Source organism: Lineus longissimus, chromosome 11 (assembly GCF_910592395.1).
Source record: "Lineus longissimus chromosome 11, tnLinLong1.2, whole genome shotgun sequence".
Taxonomy (NCBI): Eukaryota; Metazoa; Nemertea; class Pilidiophora; order Heteronemertea; family Lineidae; genus Lineus; species Lineus longissimus.
This window is the reverse complement of record NC_088318.1, coordinates 1,422,071-1,440,547: the sequence shown is the minus strand read 5'-3', so window position 1 is coordinate 1,440,547 and position 18,477 is coordinate 1,422,071. Positions and strand designations below refer to the sequence as shown.

General features: G+C 44.4%; 1 protein-coding gene across 9 annotated transcripts in view; it reads right to left on the bottom strand.

Annotated features, from left to right (window-relative positions):
- Positions 1-18,477, bottom strand: part of LOC135495525 (dynein axonemal heavy chain 5-like) — a 47,604-nt gene that overhangs the window by 14,566 nt on the left and 14,561 nt on the right. For 6 of the 9 annotated variants that reach the window (XM_064784264.1, XM_064784261.1, XM_064784263.1 and 3 more), the window contains 23 exons: positions 14,508-14,730; positions 13,504-13,566; positions 12,123-12,286; positions 11,563-11,770; positions 10,753-11,093; positions 10,376-10,597; positions 9,653-10,099; positions 9,265-9,493; positions 8,658-9,043; positions 8,320-8,473; positions 8,029-8,192; positions 7,667-7,814; positions 7,128-7,382; positions 6,424-6,848; positions 6,091-6,292; positions 5,449-5,903; positions 4,193-5,089; positions 3,826-3,989; positions 3,378-3,585; positions 2,804-3,190; positions 963-2,624; positions 392-632; positions 11-288 (listed from right to left, as the gene is read on the bottom strand). In XM_064784264.1, the coding sequence (XP_064640334.1) occupies positions 11-288; positions 392-632; positions 963-2,624; positions 2,804-3,190; positions 3,378-3,585; positions 3,826-3,989; positions 4,193-5,089; positions 5,449-5,903; positions 6,091-6,292; positions 6,424-6,848; positions 7,128-7,382; positions 7,667-7,814; positions 8,029-8,192; positions 8,320-8,473; positions 8,658-9,043; positions 9,265-9,493; positions 9,653-10,099; positions 10,376-10,597; positions 10,753-11,093; positions 11,563-11,770; positions 12,123-12,286; positions 13,504-13,566; positions 14,508-14,730 (7,923 nt within the window). The remainder of the gene's footprint in view (positions 1-10; positions 289-391; positions 633-962; positions 2,625-2,803; positions 3,191-3,377; positions 3,586-3,825; positions 3,990-4,192; positions 5,090-5,448; positions 5,904-6,090; positions 6,293-6,423; positions 6,849-7,127; positions 7,383-7,666; positions 7,815-8,028; positions 8,193-8,319; positions 8,474-8,657; positions 9,044-9,264; positions 9,494-9,652; positions 10,100-10,375; positions 10,598-10,752; positions 11,094-11,562; positions 11,771-12,122; positions 12,287-13,503; positions 13,567-14,507; positions 14,731-18,477) is intronic. The other 3 variants (XM_064784262.1, XM_064784266.1, XM_064784268.1) reach the window with 3 other exon arrangements.

Sequence of the window (18,477 nt, the reverse complement as noted above, 5' to 3'; positions counted from 1 at the left end):
CTCAACTTACCTGGAACATCAGCGGAGTCGTCGCCGATGAAAAGTTGAAGCTGCTGCCGATGTGCATCTCTGGATTGTATTTGCCCATGTAGCCATTCAACATGACCGTCTTGGCCGTACCCTGCTCACCAATCAACAGCACAGCCTTCCCTTGCTTAGAGATCGTATCGATCAGAAACTCGGTCCTGACATTGTCGACGTTTGGTACCAAGATGCCGCCATATTCGGGCGTAGAGTCCGACGGGTAGTGGTAATCCTGGACTTTAGTGCTCCAGTGCTGCCAGTTGCCTTTCAACAAAAATATTTGAGTTAGATTACGTTTTAGAGTTTATATTTAACAAAGCTAAGCAATGCTCAAAGGATTTATTTTCAAACAAAAATTTATACTCACCATCATTATCAACAAAGAAGTCAAACATGGTGACCTCTGCTCCCTCTGGAATCGTGGGCAGGTTCAGTTTGCTCTCGTGATTTCGCATGAATTCCTCCATCTTGACGCGATCATCCCACTCGAGGAACGCCCCCACACTCCACATCAACGTGAAGACAAACAGCTTCTCCAAGTGGTCCTTGGTGACGCCACCCTCCTTCTCTTCCTTGGAGGGGATCAGGCCTTGCAGCAGACGGGTCGCCTGCAATCAAGAAAGAACAACACTGAGTTAATATATCACTCTAAACCTTCCTCAGACCAATGTGTTTGTGCTGAGAATACTAATCGAGATTTCAGATTGTTCAACTTTGAGAACAAAAGCTAAGAACAGAATCATTCTCAGACAGAAGGCAGCATAAAGAACCTTATGTAAAGTATAAGTAGGCCTACTGGTAGGTGAATAGTAGCCCAGGGCACAAAATGTCCTGATTACCAATTTGATTCAATGAAAGCCTATAAAGAATTCATTAGTTTTTTAGTGATCACTAGTGTGACGGCATATAAGTTTTCACAGGGCTCCCCTATATCTCACCTGAGCAATGACAAAGGCATCCATGACCTGCATCTTGAAGAGGAGATTTTGCGTAGCGTAGTTCATCAGGTCAGTGTAGATGGACTCAAACAGACTCATGATGATGTCTGTTTCCTGCGCCGAGCGATGGTTCAGCCAACCTTTCAACAATGGCTGCCACTCCAAACCCGAGGGTGACATGTAGACCATGCCGTTCCTGGATACGGTAGCTGGGGAGGCGTTATCGATGTTGTGAGGCTCGAAGATGATCTTGCAGTTTGGTGCCATGGGGATACGATCACCGTTAGCCAAGGTCAAGGTCTTGTTGTCGTCAAGGACCGAGTTCAAGTTCTCAATCCAGATGGCGTCGACCGGCCCGTCGAGGACAAGCCATACGTGTTCGCCCTTCTTGGCACGGAGAGTCCTCCTCCAAAGTGTGGAGAAGATACCATCGGTCCAGTCGTTGGTGGCGACATCTAGCCGACCGAACATCTGAGGGGCCGTGATGGCTTTTGGATTCATCCTCATCTCCCTGTGGGGCTCACCACAGTCAGTCATCGCCTTCATCAGGATATGGATGCAGCATGTCTTCCCGACACCTGAGGGTCCCAAGGTCATCATACCGTGACGTACCCGCTGTGTCTCAAACAACTGGATGAGCTTCAAAATCCATGGTGGATGGTTGACAAGTTTGACATCGTCAATGTTCTTATTGATGGCTGCCTCCAGTTCTGGGTATCCTGCCTTGTCTAGGGTGATCCCAGGGAACAAGTCATTGATCAAAGACAAGAAGAGAGGTTCGTCCTGATCAACCAGTTTGGACAAGTTCATGTCACGCAGGACTCTCATGACGATCGTCTGCTCCGTGTCGTCTGGGTTCATTCTCTTGTTGGTTCCGAGTGTACGCAGGACGGAGAGGATGTTCCTCAAACCAAAATCATAATGGACTTGTTTCGTCAACTGCTCCTCACACAGCTTGTAGAGAGTGTAGAACTTCCTGGCGAGCACGATGTTGTCTTGGAAACCAACACTAGCAAGCTTGACACGGATGATGATCTGACGGTCGGGCACCATCATAGCCACAGTACGGAAGTTGATCTTCAAGTTCTCTGGCAACTCTTGACGTCCAGCATAACCAGGATTCATGGTCAAGAAGATACCGAACTCTGGGTTCATCGCAACGTTGTCACCGTCGGTGAAGATGAACTGTTTCTTGCGTTCCTTCTTGCACTGTAGAACGATCGCAATCTGCTGGGCAGCCACCGACAACACGGGCAGTTCAATACGATTGAACTCATCAAAGCAACCCCAGGAACCGGACTGGGCAAGACCTTTGTAGATTCGGCCAAGGCCACGGAAATCCATTTGATCCGAACAGTTGAAGACCACAACGTATTTACCAAGACAGCGACCCATGTCTTTCACGGTCTCAGTTTTACCAGTTCCGGCAGGCCCAGCGGGGGCACCTCCCATCGACATCCCCAGAGCCTGGGCCAAGGTGATGTAACATCTATCAGTGAGCGGGGTGATGCAAAGACGCTCAGTACAGCCAATAAACTCATTCTGATACTCGAAGTCGACATCAGTTATGGAGATGACGCACTTGTCTGTGTCCTCGACGAAGTAGAACCTGGACTGTTTCTGCCACTCAAAGTCGGTGGGCGACTTAATGTGCATACGACACTGGAGGAAGAAAGAAAATTCATAAGATCAGAGTTATCGTTGATATCAATCAGCTAGGTCTGACAACAACCCACAACCACTCCAGATTACTCTTTCATATCACCACTCTCGGACCAACTTCCGCATCTTCAGGCATACAAGTTCAATTGTACAAAGCCTATAATTGCTTCTCCACTTACCATCTCATCAAAGATATCCCTCTGATGCACATGAATTGTGACGAGTGTCTCAAACTTGGTCCTCTCAACCTTCGTTAAATCCTTGGTTGTCTGGTCAATCAAGATGTTCAGCAAATCTAAGAAGCCCTGATTCGTCTGCTGCATGACCTTCTTATCGTATTTGGCATTTTGGAGCGCGTCTGTAGCATCTCGCGTCCAGATCATCTGAATTCCAAGGACTCCGACTTGAGCAGGGAACATGCTCAAGAACTCGAGCAGATTGAAACTGCTGTCCTGGATTGCCATGGCGGCAGTTCGGATGACGCCGTGCAGTGACTTGAACGCCATCTTCATGAGAGCCATCAACCAGACTTCAACATTACCTTCTGCTTTCACTGGTTTCTCGAGCTGAAGGAGACAAACACAACATGGATGAGCAGACGTCAGAATAATTATGAGCACAGAGCAGATAAACTCAAGAAGATAACAAATTTGGCATCTCAATTAGATAACCAACCCGGCAACTCAATCAACAAGAAACTTGGTAACTTAATTGGACAACAAAATTAGCAACTCAATTAGATAACAAACTTACATCAATTGTCTCTCCCTCCGATGAGAAGATGGACAAGATCACTTCGTATTGTTTCTCGTGGAATTTGACAGACTTGGTATTGTCGAAGACGCTCAGCAGATGAGCCTGGATGGTGTGGGGGTCACTGGCCTGTCCAAGGATCTCAAGGAGAGCAGGATCGGAGACGAAGAAGAATCGGGGGAAGAGCAGACGCTTCTTCTCCAGGTAGCTGAAATAGAAGGAAGCGTTGAGCAGACGGCAGCAAAATAGCAAAAGTTTCAACAGGTTCCTTGCATTCTGTTAAAACGATAAAGGTGCTGTAATAAAACAGATTATGATCCAAAATCTTAACCAAATTAGCTTTCATCTTGACATTAAGCACCATATAGTCGCATGGCCGAGTCTGTCAGACCAGATCTGCATCAGCCCTGCGGACAACGACCACAGAGAACATCCCTGGCATCCTTACCCAGTGAGTGACTTCTGACAGAGCTCAAGCTGCTCCAGGAGATGAGGTAACAGTTGGCTGAGGGTCTCATCACCAACGCAGCACTGGACCACGTTGGTCGTCTCATGGGAGCGGGTCATGATCTTCACCCACGACTTGTCGATGTTTGAGAAACGTTTGGCTTCCTGCAAGACAGAGAACAAACAGATCGTGAGTAAAGCCTCACAGTATTTGCTCTTCAGCTGAGAAATCAAGGGAACCGACGTCTACCAAGTAACACCTTTTGTGGGATCCTTTGGTCTCCACTGGCATCTACCAGCAGGAATCATGATTTCACATCCACAGTTCCAGGTAGTGAATAATATTATCATCGCAGAACTTCACTCACCTTGGGTAGCTGTTTGGCGATGTCGCCGCCGACAAACACAGCCTCGAGATACACCCATAAGTTCTGCACGGTCATCCAGTTCTCAATGATCTCGGAGGAGTTAGAGAGGTTCTGAACCCATTGCTGAATCGTCTTCTTGAATGGTGCGTTATATCTGTTGCTAAGCAAGGAACTGAGAACCATGAGCGAATCCTCCATCAGCGAGACGATCTCACCAGTCGTGTCACCACGCAGTAACAGCTCGCCACGGTTCTTGAAGTTACCAAACTGGAAGTTATGACCTCCCCATTCAGCGATGACTGCCTTGAGCTTGGCTTCAATATCCTTCTCTTTCACGGCTGAGATACAGATGTCCTCAATATCTTCCTTGTTTTCCAAGATCGGTGCCTCGAGAATATTCCTCAATGTGAAGTTCTCATTCTCGACATCAAAGATGTGACCGGTGGTCTCAGCCATTCGCTGCCAATGACGGGGCTTCATTGCCTTGTTGGCCATCAACTCCAGGAGTGGGACCATGTCATTGAAGTCATCAATGGTCTTCTTCAGTTCCTCAAAGGCAGACCACTCCTTCAGGGCGCGCGGGAGTTTACGACATCTGTTTTGGAAGTCCTGCAGCTCAACGTTGATCTTCTCAATGTCGACATCGACCCACAAGACGTCATAGTAACTGTTGACGGTATCAATGACATCGTTGTACAAGCCGTACAGCTTCTGCAGGAGGTTCAATTCCTTCTTGATCTGTAGCAGCTCCGGGTAGGCAGTAACTTGCAGACCAAAGAGTTCCTCACCACCAGTGTAGGTGATGTACTCACGGAACAGAGTGTCGAATCTGTTCTGGTAGATGATAAGACGATCTGATGCCTCGCGTGGGGCAACGCCAGCAACCATTGGGCCAGTCTGAAAATAAACAAGGAATGTTAGATTCATGTCTCACTGACTGGTTGAGATCCGGGACTGGACAGGGCAATGACCAGGGATCAGATCCACCTCTCTGAGAACAGAACAGTATGATACTGTATAATCCAGGTTTGCCACAATGGCTGGCATGGCTAATGGACATATGATCATGATAATGAAAGTAAAACCTTTCACTTGATTTGACTCTACAACATCTTAATATTAGTCCTTGTGGCAAAAGCTGGTGAAGGAGCATTTCAGCCATTGACTATTTCGTCTTGTTGCAAACATAATCATGAAATAAAACTTCGATGAGCAACCAACAAATTTGACCTGAAGATTCTGGGACTTTGACTTACATTGTTGTAATCAGAATAGAAGTTGATGCAATCCTTCTGGAAGATCACCACATTGTCGATGAGTTCCGTGCGGAAGTTGGGTTGGATCTTGAGAAGGTAGGTCTGCACCTCACCAGCCTGCACCTGCAGTTTCTCCCATGAGTACCTGATCGTATCAACGCGCTCAGCTTCCTCGCGAGGAACGGGGAGGTCGTGCTTATTCAACATGGCGTACGACTCCTCAATCGGCATGATGCCCATATCGATGCGGATCTCATTGTTGCGGATCTCCTTGAGTGCTGCCATGGCGATCCTGATGTCATCAAGATCCTTGATTGGACGAGAGAGTTTCTTGCCAAGTTCATCGACGAATTCGACCGTGTTGTCCATTTCTGAGCGGTACTTGGTGTTGCAAGCCTTGCCATAATGAAGACGCCAGGCCTTCGTCTCGGTCAACAAGCCAAACTTCAGATTTTCTAGAAAAAGAAAGATACTAAGATTATTTGCAACAGGTTTATTGATATGGATTAAGTGTTTGATTGGATAGACAATAAGTTCAAATATCCAGCAATGTTTAAGTGGAACTTCCAAAGACAGAATAACCAGGCCATAACACTAAAACTCATCAGACGCAATGCAAAGAAGAATCCAAACCCAGCTTACCGGTATAGAGGGCGATTGCTCCCACATCGTACCACTCAGGTTCCGCCATGATTTCAGTCTCCATCTCCTCATAGTGGCGGATCATCGCCTCGTACTCGGAGAGTTTCGGGTCCTGCTTCATGAACTCCACGAGGTCTGCCTCACGGTCCTTCTCCCACAGGATGCTGTAGTGAGCAAAGTTATCCAGAGCAGTTGTCACCTCCTGGAGAAAACAGGGAAACATGGATCAGCTATAGATTCAAAGAACAAAGGCATTCAGGCAACATCTATCTAAGAGGGAAAGTTCCTCATATCATTAAGACTGGAATTTTCGAAGTTGAAATATTACTTTACCTTCTTGGTGGAGTTGATGGAGGTTGAAAGCAGTGAAGCCAACTTGGATACTTCTTTATTCTCAGAGACGTTCTTGAAGTAGTTGTTCTTCTGATCCTTGGTGACCATGGAGGCCTGCGTCTGCTCTTTGTCCCGGCCGCGGGTCACCAAGTCGCTGCGAGAGCTCTCCGATGGGACGTTGCTGGTGACGCTATTACGTCTCTCAAAGTTATCCGAGGCGGATCCTGGGCGATTCTCGGTCTGTCTACGATCTTTGTTCCAGAGGGAGACTCCCTTGGATACTCCGATGACCATCTGAGCTGCCTTGTTGACAGACTGCTGGACTTCATCAAGGGCTGGCTGCATGGTGATGTTGGGGATGGCCAGAGTAGCATTCGTTCGGAAGAAAGGACGACTATCCTTCTTGACGTCTCCTTTGCTACTGTCTGGAACGGTGAGAAAATGAGAGTATGCAATCACCACAGAGACAGACTCGCTGATATATTTTATAGGCCTACTATTTGTCGCTATGTCGTAGCAGCTCATTATTACCTCAAGTCATCGCCCGTTTGTGATGACGTTGAGGTCGAGAGCCTGGATGGGGGCAGCCTAGAGCTTGCAGTCTTACACTCACTGAGTGACCAGGGTAGTATACACATGGTGCTAGTTAAATTAACATTAATCAGAGCAAACTTTGTTATAAAAGTAGCCAACCATCCACTCACCAATATAATGAACCATGGAGCTTGAAGTGATCCTCTTCCTCAGACCCTCTAGGGTGTAGCGTGTGACCTTGAGCAGGGCATCAAGGTTGCGATGGTTGAAATGATTCAATAGATCGTTGGCTGCCTCCTCAATACTCTCCTTGATTTCTTTCTTCTTCTTGGCTGCGCCGTCAAGAGGCTTGGCCTTCTGGGCTGCCTTGGGGCTGCCAGAACCGTGGGAACCGGTCGGGCTCTTACGGCTGCCTCTCTCAGCATCTGTAGAGTAAGATTCACATGATAACTCAGCACATAAAGTAGAAAGAGGGTGAGGAACGAAACGTCTCAATCAACTGAGTCAACTTAGACTGAACACTTTGAGAGCTGTCGTCATCTTGCGAGTAAAGGCAATACATCAACTTTGATTGCCATGTTCCATGGATGGACTCCTGTTCCTAGGCTGAAGTGGGAGTCACCCAACCAATTACCAAAACTGGCATCCAACAGTAATGGCAACTGCACGCAACCTAAGAGCAGCGGACCCCAAACGACCTTGAACTGACCTTCATCATCGTGACCTTCATCCTCAAAGTCATCCTGGTCGACCTCTTCCTCCTCGAGGACACACAGCATGTTGATGAGTTCGTTGGCGGCATCTTCAACATTGATCGACTTCGACTGGAGGTTCTGGGCACCGTGCATACATAACATCTGGAGAAACAAGACGTTTCATTATTTCCATTTTTAAAAACCTACTTATGATTGGTTTTTTTCAGAAAATGATGATTTAAAGCCAACATAGAACAAGAGCTTCAATGTGCTAACTGTCAGATATAACGCAACCAAGTGATTTCTTTGACATCTATTTATCACGGAAGACTACAAACAGGTACCAAAGTGACCAGATACATTACACCAACCATACCTGGGTGTTCTCGAGGAACTTGTCAACCGACCAAGGCTCATCCTCAGGCAGCTCGCACAGCGTAGCCATGCTCATCTCCATGAGGACCGCATCGATACGGAACTCAACCAAGTCATTGGCGCGGTCCATTAGGAGTTCAAGGTCAGCCAGGGCGGCATAAACACCTGGAACAGAAACGGGGAATCATTATCACGTTAATATCTGAGAAATGATCCAATGGCTAATATTGACTGTACAAGACATACATCCTTCAGATTCCTCACAAATATTTGAAGGAAATTTGTGCCCTACCTTCGATGTACTTGTCAACGTTCATGGATGTCCACATCATCATTGTGACTCCAGGTTCAATGGCGTCGTCCACTTTGCTGATATGCGGCACCATCAACGGGTCAAAGGCTGTAGGAATCTTGGCACGAACGCGGGCATTTTCTGCCAGCATCAACTGTAAGTAGAAAGGTTGTGAAGAAGGTCAGCGATGAAGTCAACATCCCCACATTTCCTTTTGAAATGAACTATTAACTTCAGATAACAATGTTGCCGGATGAAATAGACTGCAGATTAAATACGACTAATGATTTCCGAATGAGGTGCCAAGCAACTTCTAATTCGAAAATTAATCAACTTACATTCAAAGCATTATAGTTGTCCTTGAAGAGCCCCTGTTTTAGGCGTAGATTTTTGGCAGACTGCGGAATATCCAGTCCCAGGCGCGACATACATTCTGTCTCTCTGATCAGCGTCAAGATCTGGGGGTCGAAGTTCACATACAGTAGGTGTGTCTCTGGATGACGCACCAAGAGTGATGCCTGGAGCCCAGATTTGGCGGCCTCGACCTGTCTTAGCCAACCACGATGATACAGCACTTCAAACTCGAGGAGGACCTTTGCCAGCTTGTTGTAGTTCTTGATGATCTTCTTGGCCTCGGCCCCCTGGAGGAGGTTTGGGCGCTGCTGGAACAGCTCCATGGGCTCCTGGATTCGACGGTACAACTGGCGGGCCCACGCAATCTTTCCTGAATGAAGAGAAACGAAATCAGTCAAGAGCATTGACATAACACTGTAAAATATATCAAGGAAGTATGGGTCCAACCCATTCCTAACAATCGCAGAAAGTACTGGTAGTCCTATGATGGGTTCATGAGCAATCTTGATTTTAGATTCTTGTTCAGATGGTTGAGATGACCACAAGACCACTTGGCATTGTATCAGAAATGGGAATAACATTTCAACAAACCTGCAATAGGGGGCAGATCCCTAGCAACAGGCGGATCACTCTTGTTCTTCTGGTAGATCTTGGACACCATCTCGATATCGCGGCCATAGTGTGACAAAATACGAGCATATTTCTCGTGAATTCCAAGATTAGGCAACGCAAGCCGTTCAAACTTCCTGAGGAGCCAGAGAGCTCGCTGGGTGTTGCTGACGCGCTCGAAGCGCTGGTCCATGAATGTGCAGATGGAGAGCTGAAAGAAAATGACAACAATAGTAACGTCTGCTTATCATATCTCTGGCGTAATACCCTTTACCATAGCACTGCCCATCTTACGACTCACATGGCCAACAAAGTTTGGAGCAATCAGGCTTATCATAAAAATTGATGACCAAAAGTAGATGTAACTTACATGTAACTCTTGTATCTGCCTCTTGAACTCCTCAAAGTCAGAATCGAACTCCGTCTTGCGGTGGTCCAGGTAGTCGTACGGCTTCTTCTTCATGGACGTCACGATCACATTGAATTTGGCGGCAACCATCTCCATGCCCTCAATCTTTGAATCGGGCAAGTGGGAATACGTCTCCATTGTGTTGAACATCTCAATGATCTTGTTCAAACGACGACAGAATGTGTCGAACTTGCCGAAGATGTACATCTCGGAGAACTCAAACTGGCGCTCTTCCGGCTTCTCCTCGAGTTTCTTCTTTGTCTTGTGGAAACATCGTTGATACTCTTTGTTCAACGCGATGCAGTCGTTCAACTTCTTGATAACCTCAACGCTCGTTTGAGTCCAGATCGTCTCCGAGCGTTCATTGGTGATGTAGGACTTGCAGGCTGTGATCATTTGGTTTGTGATCTACAGGACAAGAATAGAGATATTTCATACGATCAGAAAGAAGTTTTGGAGAGAGTGATGCTATAAGCTCACTCAGACATATTGAAATGGCCAAGTCTATGACAAAAAAGACAGCACTGAAAGTTGATTGTTTAAAAGTATGATTTTCAATGAGCATCAGTTATTCGTACTTAGGAGTAGGGGTTGAGAAACTAGCAGAGCTTCAGCACATGAAGCAATGTCATCATTCCCATTTAAAAGGAATAAAGCTCATTATTGGTTTCAATTGGTACTAACCTTGACGAAGAGTGACGTCATCCTCTCAGATGTGTTATAGTACCTGGAGATGCTGTGGATCATTCGGATGGCGTTGATGAGTCCAGGGATGCCCTCCATCATGCCGACAGGGTCGCTGTTGTACAGGGGGTCACAGAACTTCTCCAACGTGTACAGGAACTTGACGTTGTCTCGGGCCTCGTTGGCAGAGTCTGTGATCCTTTTATCCAACTCTTGCCAAGTCTGAGAGGATAAAGACAAGTGATTAGTTTTTTGTAGCTGTTTTCATGTTTATAGTTAGACATTGCAAAATTACTTTTGTCATCATTGGGCAGTGATGATGAGGAGATGCCAGTCATCCAGGGAAAAGGTTCTCAATCTGTAGACTTGACCCATACCTTTAGAATCTTTGACTTGGCTGCCTGCATGACCCCGAGGACGGCCTTGACCTCTTGACCTTTGATCTGATCCAACAAATAGTTGAACCGTGACATGCGTTTCTTCCAATGGTCGAGCTCGGCACGTGGCCCAATGTCGTCTGCCTCCCGCCTCATCTGCTCGCTCTCTGCTAACACCTGCTCAATCTGTTTAATCCACACGTGAATGCAGTCTTCAATATGACCAAGCGATTCCGTGCTGTTTGCGACAGTGATGCAGTCTGATGGAGTCTGAATCCTGGAGAGGTCGTATGAATCACACGGCTTCAAGGAGACCTTTTCTTCAAGACTTTCTTGGGCACCTGGAGATAAGGAGAAATGGTTGCAAGACTTGGTCTGGCCTATGAACCAAAGGTTCAAAACTACTCATATTACATGCACACGTACATCTGAGAGCCAACAGGCGAACTTGATTTCTACCAAAGATTTCCAGTTAATTTGAAACTTTTCAAGCTATATTTATGTCACACCCTGTGTAAATGCATATTCATGCTCACATTTGCCAGTTTATCTAATGACAGTTTATTGACTTCATGGATAATGCTTTTACAAAACCAAACCATGAAGTGTGGCTATGTTTTGTAGTTAGGGGTTGCTTACATGCAAACATACACAAGCATGTCGGCCTTTCTATGTCAATATTTCCACAACTGAGGCCGGCTATGCACTACGTTACATACAAAATACACTTTAACGATCAGTGTTTCAGTTCTCTATTCAATAAAACCAAGGTATTTTTCATGAATCTAATAATGATGATAGTGGACTCACCCACAAGGACAGACACAAATGAATCAAGTGTGTTAAGGAAATCTGTCCTGACTTGTGCTCCCTCCTGATCTTTCAGCTTGCCCCAGTTGGCCTCCATCTTCTTGAGCGAAGGGATGAACACGCTGGACAAGATATGGTCTACGGCATGGAGTAGGCCCTTGCCATTCGCCATGGTCGCGTTAGTATCCAAGATCATGAAGTTCACCTCCTGAAAAGTTGAAAAGATTACAGCAGGTTAACATTAGTATTACCAGGGGTTGTCCACATGATAACACTAATAGACACTTGCAGAAGAGCCTGTTGAATTAATATAGTCACAGCGTCACAGTGGATCTTGCGAGATGTGAGTGGTTTCACCATGGTCCTTTCACCTTGTTAATTTTTCTCATATAAAAACCTATCTCCTCACGAGCCCTTGAAACAAGGAAGATTCAGGAGAGCCCCTACAGGTATCCGACTTCTCCGGAATACGATAGTTGGTGCGTTAACGGAACGTCCCTTCTGTAACCAATGGCTGCTCGTAAAGCTTTATAAAGCCAGAGCCGAGAATGAAAACTCACCTTAGTTATTGTTGCATCAGTGACGTCGGCGTTGGGGTTATTCCGTGTGAATATCAAACACAACCCATGGAGTGGAACGTCTCGTCCGTTTGTTACAAACACTTTGGGTTTTGTAGACTTCGCTGGACGGTTCGAGGGTGGGCCCAAACGCAGATGATCGACTGCTGAAGCAAGAGAAGACAGGGTTGATGGTTGATTGATATTGAACAGAGATTTTGAATAAAACTGAGCGTTTCTGTAAATAAAGGGTTAATGGCAATGCACTGGCAATGAATGTGATGAATACCCTTTCCAGGCACATACAGGACACTCCAGATCTAAGACACATACCGATGGACAATGATAAAATTTATCACTTCATAGCACTTTTTCATAGTAGGCCTATGAGACATTGGTCAAAGTGCTTTAGGATTGTTATCCCAGTCTCCAGTGAAAATTTTCATCCAGACGTCATTGACTTGAACTCAACGAGTAGGGTAACCAAGCAGTGACTGGGCCAGGAGTTGAACCCACAACCTCGCTCTCCATAATAAGGCTGATATTTGTTAGGCCATCGCTCTTCCACAACACCACTCCCCCAAAACCACTCTTGTCAAATGTTAGTACATGAATTTATGTTGAAATGGAAAGCCAGGGTGCAACTGCAGGCAAAGGCAACATAAAAGACAACATGTTTAATATACAACCACAACCTGGGTTATGCAAACACGTCTTCGATAATCAAAATCTGCCACCCATTTTACGACATGACAATATCATCTGTCACACCACCACGCTCACAGATCGCTACACAAGCCTGATTGAAGGTAAAAATATATGAGGTGCAGCCGAGGAGAAAGGTGACATCCACTTACAGGACATAAGACCATATTTACATAATAGAGCACGGTAGCATGGAAGAATAGGACTGCCCAATGTGGCAAAGACGCCATTTTGGACGTCACATTGATTTCACAGACCCATGTGGCAAAAGTGGCAACACCGACCAAGATATTATCCACATGTGGCGTACTATATATGACGTCACTACATGGTCTCTGGTCCACTGAAGATGTTGTCAACTCGAACTTTTGACGCAATCCCGTTGAAAAAATCGCTGACAGCACTCTGTGACATCATCTTTATCTTTTTTTTTTATCGAAGTTCCAAAACAGAGTACATGTAGAAGCAAGGCATAAGGTATCGAGGATACAGGCGATGCAATGACATCAAACTTATACAATGGTAGGAGCTCAGATAGGATGATCCGTCAACTTTTCAGGGTTCAGCCATGGTCCCTTTAAGGCTAAGCACAACGAGAGCAATACAAGGCAAGTGCCTGTGGCGAGGAAGCAAGGGACAAACATGATATGCATGCAGTGAGAGGCGAGAAGACTATTACTTGTTGATGTACGACGGGCAACGTCGGCCTGGGTCCGCGGTGTGAGTTTAAAGTCCACCGTCACTGGAAAATAGAATTGGCTATGCAAATGGGAACAGTACTTGTTCAAAAGTAATATTCGTTCAAACAAAGGACCCGCAAATATATCTCTCTCCCAACATATCACTTTCAGGAGTAATGTCTTTTTACACATTTTTTTAATAAAAACTTATTCGCCGGGTAAAAACGATCCAACTTGATTGATTACAACACTCATGGAACTGACATTCATTATTTTCAATAGTAAATTTATCACTTGGTCTTTGTGCTTTAATTAAGTGACACTTGGTTGTCAGTAGCGACCATGTAAACACATCAAGCTAAATGGTAATGATTCACTATTTGGGGATTAACCTGTCCAAGCTATGGAAAGTAAAAGGAAGAAGTCTAAATCACAATAAGTTGGCTGATTTCAACTGTACATTCTGTATAGGAACATGTCCAATATATGTACAGTAACTTGGATTGAAAGCATTCATACAAATTTCAAGCTAAGTCTACTGCATTTCATGATTACCACTTATACATGAAACTAGATTCAAACTACAGCTTGTTCGGCCAACTGGGTATGGAATAGAGAGTACAATATGCATGTGAAGTATAATAAGACCTATTGATCTGATGACAAGGCCTTTTATCTGTCACAAATAAGGTTATGAATGTCCTAAATGTTGGGCCGGTTAGCGTGAAAAGGTGACAGAAATGTATGTGTCTACACTGGGATGAGATGGAAAAGTGTAATGTTGGGTCAAAATTCAAGGTTTGCGTGACAGTGTGTTAAAATTTGGTACATAGGACTACACGGGATAGACTTGTCAAATGGAGTAGAGAAAGCAATGTTAGAAAACTTTGCTGATTAAGTTTACGCTGATCATCACATAAGACTACAAATTAGGCCATTTAAGGCCGAGATACCCCCCCCCCCCCAAAAAAACCAAATCTGAACCCTAAATCTCCGCACTTACCGTGTTCACGCTCCTGTTCAGGTTCTTGATAAAAGAACAAGATCTGGCTGCTGCCGTTGGCGACGAGGAATCGATCCATCGTCTCAATCTGCGTCCCCTCGAGGATCGCATCCTCAACCTCAGACTTGTCCACACCGATCTTGTCCGCGACCGTTTGTAGGATGTAATCATGGCGCGCGTCAAGATGCGCCCTTTTCGCCTCACGCTCTTCCTTTAGCTTTTGCTGGAGAGAGAAAGTTTGAAAAGTGGTTCAGTATTCAGTTGTTGTGTTAATGTTGAGGGTTAGGAAAACCAGAGTCCTTGGGGCGTATAGCAAACTATGAGAAGTCTAGATCAGAAGGCACACAGGGATGGCAAGACTATTATTCCCATTGGGATGTCATCCACCACACCCTCTCTCTGAGTTGTTGGTGCTAGAAGATGGCTGAAAGCTTTAGAAATAGATTATGGCAACAACACAGAGTTCCTTACTTGAAACAAATTTAGATCAGCCTTTGAAATCAACGCCGCTGACATCTTCATTGGACCTTCCATTAAACTTTTAAAGTATCATGCAAAGCCTGGCAGTAATAATTAGTTAGTAATCCATAGTGTCTCCAAAGGTAACTGATCAAATACTCCCAAATTTACACAGCAAGTCCTATCAAGGATGCTCACATGAACACTTCTGTGAGAAACGTCCCTCAGGCGAACTGCAGCCCCTTGCATTTCACACCTTGCAAACACAATGCCACACGATATATAACGTTATGTCATGATTGCGGTCACAAGCGTCCCTGAATAGAATTGGTCCTCATACCCAACTTGGGAGATTGATACACAAGTTTGAGAGTATACTGAACTCCTAAGGGGACTGAGCTAGTTCTTTGAATGCAATGGATCACTGACTTGTGTTGCCAATAATTGTCAACCAACACTTGTCTGTCAGGGGTTGGTCCTGTACAACCTTTTTGAGGTTAAGACGGGCGTTTGAGAACGCACTGAACTTCAATGGAGCTATAATCGCAACCATATCAATTTCAAGCAAATTCGTTAATCCCCAATAGTACTCGTTCTGAGTGGTTACCGATCGAGTGATCAATTTGTTACTTCAACAAACCAGTGCTGGTAACATGAACATCAATACGAGTATATTGACCGACTCGTGTTTTCTTAGGTAATGTTGACGTTAAACGCACTTGCCAGCAGACATGCTGCAGGTGGAGTATAAATGTTCGAAAGGTGTGAAAAGTTCTCACAATTTCAATGATATCAAGTTTTAAATTCCCTGGCGCAATGAATCGACAAGACCACACATGACCAAAAAAAAGTTCTAAAAGAATACTTGATCCATGCAATAACTGAATAACATGACAAATAGAAATGCACCGTCCGACTAACTAGCCATTCGTTTCACAATATGGGATTTCATACTGATCTATAGCCTTTTCAATAACAATATTTATATTCCCATCGAACTTGTTATCAGTAACTGATATCCCAGGCAGCATCTCATTCAGAATCAAGTGGCCCGGAGCATGAAGGGTCAAGGTTACAGCCTCTCTTTCATATTAATGGATACCATGACAACATGATGCTATTTTAAAGTTAATCATTGACTTTAGATTGATATGAATATGTGCTGAAATCAATAGATGAAAGGGTTTGATATGAGTGGGGAATCCAGCTTCGCACTGAAGGAGAACGGCTGTGGTCTGATACTTCTGGGGACAGGGGGGATTAACTGAGCAGACAGCTCACGTACAGCTCTCCTTTCAGGGAAAGTGTCTCCCCCAAATACAGAACAGGATGTCATAAAGACAACAATGCCCAATCGTGATTTCTACCAAAGTCTTCCCACTGCATGTTTCCCATTTTCAGGGGCCAATTATCACACATCAGTGTACCACGGGCTAACGAGATCCAGCCGAAGCACACAGAAGGCTAGATTATCATAGACAAGACAGGTCAATCGAATAGAGCCAAGAGAAGATAATTTGTCTTAAAGGAGGACTATTTGATGACAGAGTTGTACATACCAGGTTGAAAGTAATATTGACAGGAGCCTGTCGCGATCCATGTGGCGTGTTCGATTCCATTTTTTTCAGTAAATTAAGCCAAATTTCAATATCTTACAACACGCCAGCCTAAATCATGATGTTCTCTGTTCGCCTAGGCCTTTGACTCTGAGCCACTTTGGCTTATACTGTAAAACAGACAGCTAATCCACAACCCATGCAACTGCTCAACTGTACAATTGGCTTTATATTAGGCCAAAGCAATGAACTTGTGGTTCTATACTATCGCATGACCACAGGAACAGACTTGAAACAACTTTTCATAATGTTTCTTCATGGGGGGGGGGGATCCCATCGATACGAGTGTATGAGGACTAGAAGAAGACTAGTCGAACCTCTCTATCAAGGACACCCTTCGGACTGACAAATGCTGTCCCTAATAGATAGGTGTCCTAATTAGAGATGTTAACTTGTATAGAAACAATAAACTTGGGGCAAAAATCGCTGTCTCTTATTGAGAGGGTGTCCTGCAAATAGGGCTGTTTGCTAAGGGAGGTTCAACTGAATATGAACATATGGTATAACAGTCCGCCTATTTGAGAATCGCACATATATATATATATTTGAAGGAATTCATGACCTGTTGAGATCCCATTATAGGTCTATCTTGCACAATATCTTAACAATCCCAACCGGTTACCCAACATAGCCTCGTCCAGAAAGCCTAAGCATGCTGACCAATTGGGCCCACTTAGAGCTATTTAACTTAGGGACCAGTCTTGCTTTCTACTTTTGTTATATTTGGACTTATGAATGGCCAACAATCATTGGCAATTACAAATATGTACTTATTGTTTTAGGCCAGCATGCCACTGTTGACAGTAACTATAGCAACAACTATGGTATTGATCAGGAGGTGGTGACCTCTGGTGACAATTCAAGGAACCTGTCAACAAACCAATACTGCTCTGTTTCAACAAAAGGAAAACTGCTTGCAGCAGCTAAACGGCATTACATAACAGGACACAATAGACAAACCTACTTTAAAATATTGGCAAATTTGCTCATCGTTTTGGAGCAAGACAACATTCTGCATTTGCAGGCAAAATATAATGATTAATGCATTAAATTTGGCATTGGCCTCCCAAATCAAAACAAAACTGTCACAAACATTTTCCAGTCGAGACACATCTTTGACATACCTTGGCCATTAATCACAGAAAGCTGTCCTGACAGATATCAATGTCTTGATTACAACAAATGAACAACATTTAAAGGTTTCAATGAAGACCTGAACGCACAACACTGAGATAACTGACCGATAATCTTCGTTGATACATATCCCAAACAAATTTCGTCAACTTTTACAAGATTCGAGCCAATACTTTGGTTAACTTGGCAGCATTTCCTTGCCATTTGATACCCGTGCAAACTAAAATACAAAATATTCCAGTCAATGCTTAGCAGTTGAAATCAAATGAAGTATCTCCCACTGATTCAAGTTGAAATGTCACCATCCAATCCTTTACAGCACAACACCTCTGACGAATTCGTCTGTATCATCGACAACGAGAAAAGCAAGAAATACAAAAATACGTTAGAGATCTGTTGAATTATCGGTTCGAAACAACATGATGTTTGTACAATAGTCGACAGACAATTGAACATCGATATCTAAAATAACTTATCAAATACATTGTCACCAAGGAAACAGAGTGTTCCAAATAGGCCTATATGGAAATCAATACTCTTCCACAAGGACAGAATAATTGTAGTCCAAAACCCGGTTAAACTGGACTGATTTCCACTTAAAATGTGTTGTCTTGTTACAGAGGTTTTAATTCCTGCTATATTTATGCAGCTATGGGGATATAATCATTCTAAAATACTGATGAATAAAATATGGACCTTTCATGAGATTAGATCCGATAACATGGGAAAATTCCATGGCCAGATTGGCTGGTGTCATGTTC